Below are 12,075 nucleotides of genomic sequence, written 5' to 3' on the forward strand. Positions count from 1 at the left end.
AGCTGCGTTCCTGTTCAAACAGCCCCCGGAATCAGTCGAGGGCCCGCAGCTGGAATTCAGACGCTTGACCTCATGATTAAAAAAAAAAAAAAAAAAACACAACTGCAACACCTTGATTCAATAGAGAAATGGACTTTTTATTTGCTGGTACAGTGAACCCTTGCGTGGTACGAGATGATTTTTGGGGGGAGCCCGTACTCCGTTACCGGCTGAAAAATCTCGCCCAGCGTTGTCTTTGGGAACATTGAAAAACAATGACCTGAAATATGAAGCGCAAATAACCACAAGTACAAGAACTACTCGGCAACAAATGAAAATTACGTTTGCAAATTTATTCAAGTAAGCCTTACTCTTATGTCAATAAAATATACATGTGTTCTCTCTCTCCCTCTCTCTCTCTATATATATATTAAATATATATAATACACACACACACACACACGTTCAGTTGTATTGTTTGGCATTTTGACTCTGCATGACCCAAATTGTGATCTTCGTTGTACCGTTTGGCGCTCTCTCCCGTCTTTGTTTGTGCGCAGCGATGGCTGTTTGAAAGTGCTCGAGAAATCCATTTGATTTGAGTTGAATTGGAGATGAAGCTGCCTTCCTTCGGCCGATCCAAAGTCCAGTAGCGTATAATGTTGGGGACCCATTTTGACAGCTTTCTCCTGTGTTTTTATTTGACGGGGACGTAACCCCCACCAAGAGGAAAAGCGCCCCATCAAGAAAGAAACGTCCCACTTTGGAGGGAGCGTCATCGCCGTCGTGTTCAAGTACTTCCGCTTTCTCGGTGACGTCCTTTCCGGTCGAAACTACCAACATGGACGCCAGCCGCGTGCAGCCGATCAAGATCGCAAGAGTAAGAAAAGCTGCAATTCGGCGCGCTTTTTCCATCTGGCGTCTATGTAGCTCCGAATTGTGACCTTATTTCACACAACCAATGGAAAATGTTGGCGTTAAACGACGCAGTTGGAGCGGATTAGTCAACGGTTTCTCTCGACCCGCCGTTCCGTTGCGAAGGCCCGCCGCTCCCAGTGCTAACGCGGAAAGCTAAGCTAAGCTAAGCTCAGCTCAGCGTACGAATCTTTTAAAACGTCGTCGTTGACGCGCGATTTCCGGCTTTGTCATTTTCGACACCGTTTGGCAAGTACGCTCCGCGAATAAAGCCTTTGTTTTGAAACTTTCAGGTGACCAGGGTGCTTGGAAGAACCGGCTCCCAGGGACAATGCACACAGGTAGGCTTGCGAACTGTTAGCAGGAAAGGCGAGCGTGTCGCTTCAACCCTTTGACGGACGACGTTTTTTTTTCCCAACCTCGTTTGGCGTCGAATTCACAAATGTCAGGAGACGTCCTCACACGAGGACCAAATATCGCCGCGCCTTTTTTGCTGTCGAGTTGAATTGCTCACTCGAGCTCACCTTGCTTCAAAACGGTGGTAAGATTTGAAAAGATGGACCTTCGAGCACAGGATGGAAAATTGGAGGCCTTCTACCAAGAAATGAAATTTGAAAGGATTTTTGCTGAACTGTATAGCTCTTTTTTTTTTTTTTTTGCTAACTACGTGACTTAGTTTCATGTATCGAGCCTCAACATTGTAGCGGGTTTGGTCATAGCGGAGCCCGGTCTTCAACTAGCAATCATTTTACACATTGCATTTAGCCTTTTTTGTCCTTTATAAAGCTCATCTCCAAAACAAACTCTCATGCGTTAAGAAAAATGTGGCCTTTGAGCAAAAAGTTCCTCCAACACCGGATAACATTTTTATATATCGAACTGCTACGACATGTTCGGAGCGGACGGTTCTTTTTCAGGGTTTGTTTACCCCCTTTCATTGAACCGAGGCACAAATCGTGCCCGTCGCTGTATGTCGGCAGCATAGATAATTGAACGGGGAGATTTGTCGTTGTCGGGAATTACTTTGAGACCAATTAAAAGAAATGGTATCATTTCCTCGGGCATAGATGACGAGCCCTGGTAAGAAGTTCCTCCTCCCAAAGTAAAACTTGAAGAATGAATGTGCGGCGTCTTCCTCGTAGGTCCGCGTCGAGTTCATGGACGACAGCAACCGTTCGATCATCAGGAACGTGAAGGGCCCGGTCAGGGAAGGAGACGTGCTGACGCTTCTGGAGTCCGAAAGAGAAGCCAGGAGGCTGCGATAGGTGAGCTCGCCGCAGCGTATGCGGGCAAAAGCCTCGGAGCGTTAAGCGCGGCCGCTGCTGTTTCTCCAGGCTCGCTCACAGATGCGCCGGCGGTATATCGAATGCGGGCGTCGCAAATGGCAGCTGATGTTCTGACCGCTCTCTTTCATCCTCCCCCCGCAGAGCCCGCTCAAATCGCGGCGCCGAGTGGACGCTGCGGAGCAGACGGCTCTTCTGTCTGATTTCGCACGCCATGGATGACGTCTGGCTCGTGAAAGGCTTTTTCAAATAAATATGCTCACTGAAAGAATACATTTGCACACTTTTTTGGGTCGGGGGGGGGGCACTTTGTGCTTTTTCACTGCTTGGCTCTGCTCACTCGAGAAGTTGAGCCTTATACAGTTAGACACGGCAGCCTATTCAAAGTTCCAAAGAGAATGTCCTTACTTAGTTGTAAATATGTGAGCTTTTGGAATCCTCAAAATGCGTGGCCGAAATTATCAAAAGAAATCTGTGGCGACGGTGAGCAATTTGGCGAGTGCGGTCAAACCTGGGCCAGCGCGAAACGCAACTCGGCGCTGCCACTGATCAACCCTTTTCGGCGCAAGTATAAACGGATGGCTTGCCGCCATGCTTGCTTTGAGCAAGCTGCGCAGAACACGCAGACGCCGCTTCATCATTTTCCTCACTCCATGAATAATCGTATTTAGACGCTCATTTCAATTGTATACTTGCAACTTGTTTGGGGGGTGCGTAGAACTTAACCATCGATACACGAAAGCCATTTGCTTTTGAACCTTGAGAAACCTCAAGCGCTCTGTGGTGCGTAACTTGCGCGATAAGGTGTGGAAAAGCCCCCGAGAAGCGGGCTTCGTCCGAGGCGCTTGAAATGGCGGCCGGCGTCTTCTGACACCCGTCCTACGTAAGTCGCTCTTCTCTTCGCTCAGTCTTATTCACGTTGCGATGGGCATCGGGAGTGCATTCTAATGGACTTTAAAGGAGAGGATCATTTTTCTTTCTTTTAGAAATAAACGGGACAAGGTCATATTAACGCTGGTCTTTGAGAAACTAGTTATTGAGCCCGATGGTTTGCCTTGACCACGAGTCCAGACTTGGTGGGTTCACAGCTTGGTTGTCTCCAAGCCTTAAATCGCAACGCTAATCCCCGGGGGCCAAGAGTATTTTTAACTTGGCGTTTGGACAGAAAGAGCAGCAATCGGATTAGCCAATCAGCCAAGCGACTCTGATGTCCCGACTTGGTGCGGCCCATCTTCTTGCACGCCGGAGCTTTTTCCACCTGTAAGCAGCTCCCGCCGCGGAGGACGACCTCGGCTTCAAATGGCCATTCTCCGCAACGTCGTCGTCGCGGTCGCCCGCCGACTCCGTCGCTAGACTTCGGGTTCGTCGGGCGCCGTGAGCGGCCGCCGCCATGGAGGCTCTAAAGCCCAAGCTGAAAGTGCTGAAGAAGCGGCGCTCCAGCCTTTTTGCCACCGTCAAACGGGAAAAGAGCTTCTCGCAAAGCATCGAGGAGCAAGAGAGCGAATTCCCTTTTTCTCAGGACAGTTCGGTCAAGCTCTGGACGTCCATGGACAACCTGGACGCCGCGGACGGTCAGGAAGCGCGCAGCAAAGACCCCTCGCCACTGAGGAAGGCAAACATCGTCAACCTGAACGTGGGCGGCAAGGTGTTCCACATCCCCAAACATCTGGTCCTGCGACATCCCAAAACCAGGATCGGGATCCTGGCCCTGTGCGAGGATCCGGCCAAGCGTCTGGCGCTCTGCGACGACTACAACGTTCTGAACAACGAGTTCTTCTTCGACAGGGACCCCACGTTCTTCCACTACATCTTCCACTACTACTGCAGCAACGTCTTGTGGGTGATGGACAGCCTGTGCCCCGTCAACTTTGAGGAAGAGATGGCCTTTTGGGGGATGAAACTCAAGGACACCCCGAGGTGCGGCCTTCGTTACCTTCCCGCTGAGCGCGAACCCCTCCGGGTCAGATTTGCGACGGCAACGACGACAGCCGTCCGCGCCTTTCCCGTACGGCTCTATCCTCGCTGGGATCGCCGCGTGCCAGACCCCCCTCGGACTGGTCGCCAACCAACCGCGAGGCGGACGAACACTCACTGGCGCTCACGTTCGACCGAAAGGATCGTTGACGTCAGGGGTGCCCCATTGTGGCCCTCGAGAGCCCCCGTCCGGCCTGTTTCAGACGTTTCTCTCTTTTCTGACAAACCCGATTCAAATTCAGTGCCGATCCTTTGAATCGAGCGCGTTGGAGGAGGGAGACGTGCAGGACGGGCTGAATCGGGGTTCTCCAGGAGCGCACCCCATTTTGGGTCTGATTTTGCGTCTCCAATTGCGGCAAGGGTAACAACGTGCCTGGCGGCCCTCTTGTTCATTGTTCCCATTAAAAGCGTCCAGAGAAGCGCACGTGTTCTCAGCGCATCTGGCGCAGCTCCTGGTCTTTGACCCGTCGTGGGGGGGGCGGTAAGAGTGCACGTCATGTCTGTGAGTGTTCCTCAAGGACTGTGAGGACAGCGTTCAAATGGGAGAGCTCGAAACAGTCTGTGTCTCCACCACGTATGTCCGGGTTCCCTTAGGAGGTCTTCGAAGGGGGGGCAATCTTGAAACAGTAAAAGAGGCCAGGTCACGTCTGGAAGGGGAGGCATCTCGCTCACATCTTCTCCCTCTCCTCAGGTGCTGCCGTATTCTGTTTGAGGAGAAGGTGGACGACATAAGAGACCAGCTGAAGGTCAACCGGGAGCTGATCGACGAGATCAAGCCTCACCAGGACGACGAGGGCTACAAGACCATGTTCCTGGGCAACCTTCGGAAGATCCTCTGGGACCTGATGGAGAACCCGTACTCGTCCATGTCGGCCAAAGCCTTCGCTGTCTTTTCCAGTCTCTTTGTGCTCATCTCCATCGTTTCCATGACGATGAACACGGTGGAAGAACTCCGCCGATACAAAGTGGCCGGCAAAACCTACATGGAGTGGGTGGAGATCGCCTCCATTCTCTTCTTCACCTTGGAGTACTTCCTGCGCTTGCTCACCACATCCGACGTCAAGCACTTTGTCAAGAGCGCGCTCAACTTTGTCGACATCGTGGCCGTCATGCCCTACTTCGTCCAGATCATGTTTGAGACCTTTGTGATCGATTCGGAGGACGTGAGCGCGCAGGAAGATTTGAAGGCCATGGCGAGGGTCAGCAAAGTCAGCAAGGTGCTCAAAGTTATTAAGCTGATGCGCATCTTCCGGATCCTCAAGTTGGCGCGTCACTCCACTGGCATGAGGGCCTTTGGCTTCACCATCCGTCAGTGTTCCGAGCAGGTGGGAACGTCCGACAAACGCGCCCCGGCTGGGATTCGCCATCAATCGCCGCCGCGGGAAACGATCTCGTTTCGTTCGGCGGTAGCTACTCGCCGCCGAGACCGGACGTATCGCGACGGGCCGAACGATGAAACGTCTCGGGATGGCGCGTGACGGAGGGTAGAATTCATCTGAGCGCCGTTCGGACAGCGGAACGGCAGCTTTGCGTTGAACTCAACGGGCCCGGATTTCCAGTCCGGTTGTGTGGAAATGAAGTTGACGTCGTCGTCGTTTCGCTTTCGAGACTTTTTGGGGCCTTTTAGGTGGCGTGCTGCGTGATATTGTAAAAGTTGGAAAACATCGCTTTGGAGAGGGGACGTAGATGTGGTCCTGGAGACGTTGTTATCGATCGAAAGGTATGAAGGCGAACATAGAAAATGGTCATTTTTCATCAGCGGAACTTTTTTTTTTTTTTTTGACATGCGTGCAGACATTTTTCTCTATAGCTTTCTCTCTAAATCTGGGTTGGCGAGCACCTCTCCCATGCCGAGATAATCCGTCCTCCTCTCAGTCGTGGCTTATCGAGACGCCGAATATTTCGACAGCAGCTTAGGCGGCACGTCATCAAAAGGACGCTCGAAAATGTGCAGGGCTATTTTTATGCTTTCACCAGAACAAAAGTCAGATCGGAGCCTTAAAAGCCACCTGAAAATATGAAGAGCTCCTTCATTTCCAAAACAAAATCAATGCCAAATTAAAAACATTCTTGCCATGCATTTTACAGTGTCCAACTCTATTATTGTTTGTGGAACATGTTAAGATTGAACCAATGAAACGTTTTAAGAATAATAGAATAAGAAAGCCTTTATTCGAATTCGGAGAAATTCCCACTTTGCAGCAGCAAAGTTATGAAAGGAAGAAAGTCGAAGAACAAAATGTCTAGGAGCTGCTGTAAAGGCGGAGGATAAAATCAATGTATGTAAAACTGTCAAATCAACAATGATTTCTTTGGAGAAAAACAAAAACAAACCCCAACAACACAAGGGTGACCGTGACCATTGTGTTGTGATCTTTCAGGTGTGTTGTCTGTTTCTCTTCATCGCCATGGGCATCTTCACCTTCTCAGCTCTGATGCATTCGGTGGAGGTGGACCAGCCCGGAACGCCGTTCAGCAGCATCCCGGACGCCTGGTGGTGGGCGGCGGTGAGGAGCGCTCGCTGACCTGATGTTTGAAGGGATTTACGACTCATTCCTAAATAGATCATCAACCTTTGATGATAATAATAATAATAAGAATAATAAATCCTTATGACAAAATTATCGTGATTATCATTGTTGTTTATTATTATTATAAATAGCACAATCGACTAGAGGTGCAACGATTCATCGACAGCTTGTCGATGATCAACTAATCCATCATATTCGATAATTGATGAGTCGTATAATATCCTTTTTGATTTACAATTTTCAAAACGTTGGGAATTTATCAATCAATATTATCCGATTTCTGTCGTCCTCCACGAAAGAGGACTGATTATCTTGGCAACGAATCAAAATAAAACAATTGTTTTTACTGTGGGCAATTATCAATGAACATTGTTTGCCTATTTTCGGACATGTCGCAAACCAAAATAGGAAGTGAATTATCATTAATTTCTGTTTGTGAATTCTATGCACTATCAATTTTAAATTATGTCATATTTTTGAATAACGGGATGGAAATTTAAACTTGTTTTTGAAAAACATCTGATTATTCGACATAAGTGACCGATCAATCAATGATTAAGATAACTGCGGTCAACAGCAAATTTTAATCAAAAAGGCTTTCAGGTAAAAAAAAAAAAATCCACTCCTTATCGAACCTAACCTTTAATAAATATTCAGAAAAATTTTATATATATGTATATTTGAATTTTTTTCCATTTTGTAGAATTGTAAGTTTTGTCCTCCCTGTCTAGGTGAGCATCTCCACCGTAGGCTACGGAGACGTGGTCCCCATCTCCTATCTGGGGCGCTGCGTGGCCTTCGGCTGCATTTCCTTTGGCATCATCCTCAACGGCATGCCCATCTCCATTCTTTTCAACAAATTTTCCGACTACTACGCCAAACTGAAGGAGCAAGAATACACGTTTTCAAACACCGAGCGCACGTTCCAGCTGAGGAGACGTCTGCAGAACAAGTGTAACAGCTGCTTGCAACCCCAGGCTGAGGACTCCGACGATGAGCTCCACTATAGGCCCAGTGGAAGGCAGACTACTTTTGAGGGGGAAGAGTAAAAAAAAAAAAAAAATAAGAAGAATAATCACAAAACAGCCAGAGTGCAACCTCGCTAACCTGAAATGGCCTTAAATGCTTGCCACTCAAGTAGAAGGATGCATTGTGAACAATACAAAGGCAGTGACGACAATGACCAGACAATACTGGTGCGATGATGGCTTACAAAATGACAAAGATGTTCAAATGTGTATTGTTGTAAATAATAATGGTGATATAAAGAGGGAAGGTTAACTTAACTTGCTGACTTTCTTCGGCCAAAATACACAAAGCATAAAGTTTGGTTTTTTTGGGTTGGGGTTAGTAAAGTCATTGGAAAAAACGGATATTCAAGAAAAGTAGGGAGACCCGAAAAATCGTCCAGAACTCCGTTACTCTACCCCACTTTTGACTTGACGGTCAGAAGATTCTTTCTCATAGTTTAATATTGTGCGTTGAGATGAATATGTGTGACAATGACACTGCGTCACATTTGTGTCATTGACATTCTACTTTCCAAAAGTGGGAGTGGAAGAGCAGCCGGGGTGTCTGTGTGTCAGCAAGTCAAGTCTAACAGTGTCATTTTTCTTGTCAAGGATTACTGGGATTTGCACTTGTGCCTCCTTCCTGGCCAGACAAGGATAAAGCATAATCATGACCTGCGCTATCCTGCTAGCGCACGTACAGTGTTCGATCAAATGTCCACCATGCTGTTTTGTAGAGGTATTTGTTGTTGTTGTTGTTGTTGTTGCGACTGCCGCTGTAGAGGCCCAAAAGTGAGTTGGGCCAACACCTGCGTAGTGCTGTGTAACCTCCTCCCATAAATTCATAAAGCCATTTAAGCCAAAGAACACAGTGTCATTGAGTATCATATTGGCTGCTCACGAGGACAACGGCAAGACAGTTTCCCATTTAAGGACAGCTCACAAATAGGAGTACTAAAAGTGTCATGATCTGTGTTTTTGTTGTTTCAATCCCCGCCTTTTTGCAGCAACAAAAACAATGATGGCGTGGGAGAAAAAAAATCTGTGGCGTCATACCACTAACTGTTGGATGATTTAGGTGTTTATTTCTTCATTCTTCCATCTATCAACTCGTTTCGTCAATTATCTCAATAAAAAAATCAGAGGCCCACATTTGGGAGTCTGAGCAGATGTCAAAACAATGATGGCGTGGGAAAGAATTCTGTTCTGTCAGCTGTCACACACACACACACAAGCTTACCAATCTCCAAAGGCAGGGATGCGGCTCCCTCCGGTGGGCACGCCGCGCCATTGCAACGCTCCAATCCATTTGGATCGAGGATTCGCTTTGTGCTACGTGGCTAATGAATGGCTATGTCACGTCATTAATGGTGTTGCTTTGATGTGTTTAAATGTGAAGAAAATGTCACAAAGTTGGCGTACTTCGACATGAACTTTGTACTGGATGAAAGAGTTCATCAAAGCACCCGGAACTGCCTGGGTCGGCTGTTGTTGCCGGGCCCCCCCTTTTAGCTTCTTCCGGTCGGAGCTGTCAAGTTCAACTCATCTTTCTGCGCGTTCTCCGCAGGTTTCAGGTGAAGTCAAAAGTAAGTTTTGTTTTTGTCTCTTCTACTATTTAAATGCGTTTTTATGGTTTCGGTCTGGATTTCTGTGCCACACGGGCTCTTCCGTTCTGGGCTGTGATGCGATGCGGTGCGGTGTTTAAACGCAAGCCAGAGTGGAATTCGGCCGCGCCCTGGTTGCGTTTAGCCAATTGGGCTAACGGCTAACATGGATGGATGAGCACTTGGCTTCTCGGCACGTTCTGTGCCGTTTTCAGGGGACTTAAAACGTAAGCATCTCTTATTTCATCTGCGTGTTTTCTTTATTTTTCCTTTTGAAATGCGTTTTGACTGGTTCAGTCTGGATTTCTGGGCCGCGATGAGGTGCGCTCGTCAAACGTGAGGCCGAGTCGAATTCGGGCGCGCCCTGGTTGCATTTAGCCATTGAGCTAACGGCTAACGCGGAAGGTTGAGCACGTGATGGAGAGCGCAGAACGGTTACTGGCTTGTCATTGGCGCCTTCTCCGGGTTTTCAGGGGACGTCAAACGTAAGCATCTCTCATCCGCTTGTTTTTGTATCTCTTGACTTTTTAAATGCGTTTTCGCTGGTTCAATCTGGATTTCTGTGCTATGCGGACTCTGTTCTGGGGTGACCTCATCAAACGTAAGGCCGAGTGTAATTAGTGTTTGCCCTGGTTGTTTAACTCATTGAATCCCACCCCTGGAGCAACCCCCTCAATCCCTCACATACATTTTGACTGCTTTGCAAGGCCCACAGAATTTTCTGTTCTACGGCTATATAAACATGCCACCTATCAGAAGAAAGGCCAGACTCTCTTCTTTCGGCAGAAAAAAAAAGTTTGTTTCTATCTTTCTCCGTTCGTTGGCAATCAGCATTAGAAAAGTGCTGTATTATGGAGAAGGCCGATTTTCTCCAGAAATCCAGAGAAAATGAGCTTTTTGTAAAAGCATGCGTTTCAAGTTTGACACTACTTTTTGCTTTTCTGACAGCTCAAATACCTCAATAATGTGTTCCTCCTACAAAAAAAAACAACATTACAAAACACGTTTTTATAGCAAAATAATTTATTTGCACATAACAAAACTATTGAACTATGAACTGGAGGAGCTCGTCTGTTATGAACAGCTGGAGGAAGTCAGCTGGCTCCCCGGACTCCAGTTGTGCAGCAGCATCCAAAGGCCCAGGGGTCGCTGTGAAGGGGATGGTTTTTGGCTTCCGTCCAGTTTGTCGCCACATCGATTCATCCCCACCACGTCCAGATGCACGACCTATAAATTATAGAAATATTAACAGTTGCAAACGTTAGATATTTATTGTCGCAATGTCAAGTGAAGTTGAATTTTTATTGACTTCTTTGCACCGACAACATGAGCGGGGGCTGTTAGGCTGCTAGGTCCATGACCTGTAAATTACAAAAACAAAACGTTGCAAATATATATTGCTGCAGAGTGAGGTGCAATACTTTTATTTACCTTTCTTTCCACCACCAAAGCAAGGAGTCGTCGTCTTTTGGCTTCTGGTTGGACAAGCTGTAATTTATAAAAGTACGTACAATTACCACACTTTTCTTTCTTTTTTTTTTTTTTTTTTATTGTTGCCATACACTTACATTTCCCCATCTCTCACACACGCATACATGCTCGCACACTGCTATTTACACCATTCCGGGTTGAGAGGACGCGGGCGTGTATGTCGCCGCTTCTCACTCCGAGCTCTACTAAAACTCTGATCTTCCCTCTGATTTTTCTTTTGCCCTTCTGTTTTGGACTGTGGGTACTGTGATTGATGCAATTTGAATCATCACTTCATCCGATCAATCAAACCCCATCGTAAGCAGCTTATGCTAACCAGCTGTCACCACACCGGCTTTCCTCCCTCGACATGGGGCGCGAAAACCTCCTTGCCGCCTTTGGTTTACTTTGGATACTCCTGACGTTCCGCCATCATCCAGTGGCAGCACTGCTCCACTATTCTGTCGCGGATCTTCTCCGGATCCGGTGGATTGCACCGGGGCCTCCGCCACCGGAGCCGCACCATCATCCGGACACCGCTCGGCTGCCTCGATGTCGCTACATTCACCGCGGGTCGCGCAGACATGTCGAGTACAAAAATCCCGGCTCAATCAACTCGACCCGGTCCACTTCTCGACGCCCTCCCAGAAACTCCGGCCCAACATCAACCATCATGCATTAGCCCGCCTGGCTAGGTCGGCTAACAGCACTGCCGCCGTCAAACACGACACCTCCGCCGTCAACTTTGGTCTGCTGAACATCCGCTCACTCACGAGCAAAGGACACCTGATAGAGAAATCTATGAACAAAATTGTATCATGTTTAAAGTTTCGGTTAATTTGGGCATGTCTGGACATACTCAGCGCAGAGGTGTCGGCCGTTTGGGCGGAGGGCCTTTTCTTGAGTAATCACGTCAAAGCAAGGGGGGCGAACAGATGGAAGAAGGCTAGAATCAATCACAGAGTGGGAATAAACAAATTGGGAACAAAGAGTTGTTGAATACCAGTTTGGGAACAATCGTCGCGCCTAGGTGGACATTTGTCATCAGCAAAGTCTGTGACTTGTGTATTCGGGTAGATCAGATCACTACCGAGGGGCCGGACCGGGGGGCGCGGTATGCAAATCTCGGGGGCAGTGTCTTTCTTGTATTTTGCACAAAAAGTTCGAACTGGCGGAGAGGGAGCCGAGTGTGTGATCATCGGAGCAACTACCGTCGTTCGCTCTCAGAGATCCGCTCCCGCCGATATTGAAGACAATTTTCCTGTGTGCCGAGTCATTTCTTTAACTTTGTCCGAGAAAATCTCTGACA

The 12,075-nt window shown here is 47.9% G+C and overlaps 2 protein-coding genes and 1 long non-coding RNA gene across 3 annotated transcripts in view; 2 read left to right on the plus strand and 1 right to left on the minus strand.

Annotated features, from left to right (window-relative positions):
• Nucleotides 1-752: 752 nt before the first annotated feature.
• On the plus strand, nt 753-2,448 carry rps28 (ribosomal protein S28). The gene is made up of 4 exons (XM_019896330.1): nt 753-859; nt 1,188-1,235; nt 2,037-2,159; nt 2,322-2,448. Exons 1-3 carry the CDS (start codon nt 821-823, stop codon nt 2,157-2,159), a joined length of 210 nt encoding a protein of 69 aa, XP_019751889.1. The 5' UTR covers nt 753-820; the 3' UTR covers nt 2,322-2,448.
• Nucleotides 2,449-3,550: 1,102 nt separating this feature from the next.
• LOC109531804 (potassium voltage-gated channel subfamily V member 2) lies at nt 3,551-7,968 on the plus strand. Its single transcript, XM_019896297.1, has 4 exons — nt 3,551-4,094; nt 4,843-5,476; nt 6,533-6,658; nt 7,414-7,968. Exons 1-4 carry the CDS (start codon nt 3,568-3,570, stop codon nt 7,729-7,731), a joined length of 1,605 nt encoding a protein of 534 aa, XP_019751856.1. The 5' UTR covers nt 3,551-3,567; the 3' UTR covers nt 7,732-7,968.
• Nucleotides 7,969-10,198: 2,230 nt separating this feature from the next.
• The window catches only part of LOC109531805 (uncharacterized), a 2,716-nt gene continuing 839 nt past the window's right edge, over nt 10,199-12,075 (minus strand). The window contains exons 2-3 of the long non-coding RNA XR_002171249.1: nt 10,728-11,552; nt 10,199-10,523 (exon numbers count right to left, since the gene is read on the minus strand). This is a non-coding gene — a long non-coding RNA (uncharacterized LOC109531805). The remainder of the gene's footprint in view (nt 10,524-10,727; nt 11,553-12,075) is intronic.

The sequence above is a fragment of the Hippocampus comes genome, unplaced genomic scaffold (genome assembly GCF_001891065.2).
Source record: "Hippocampus comes isolate QL1 unplaced genomic scaffold, H_comes_QL1_v1.1 scaffold97, whole genome shotgun sequence".
In the NCBI taxonomy this organism is placed as follows: domain Eukaryota; kingdom Metazoa; phylum Chordata; class Actinopteri; order Syngnathiformes; family Syngnathidae; genus Hippocampus; species Hippocampus comes.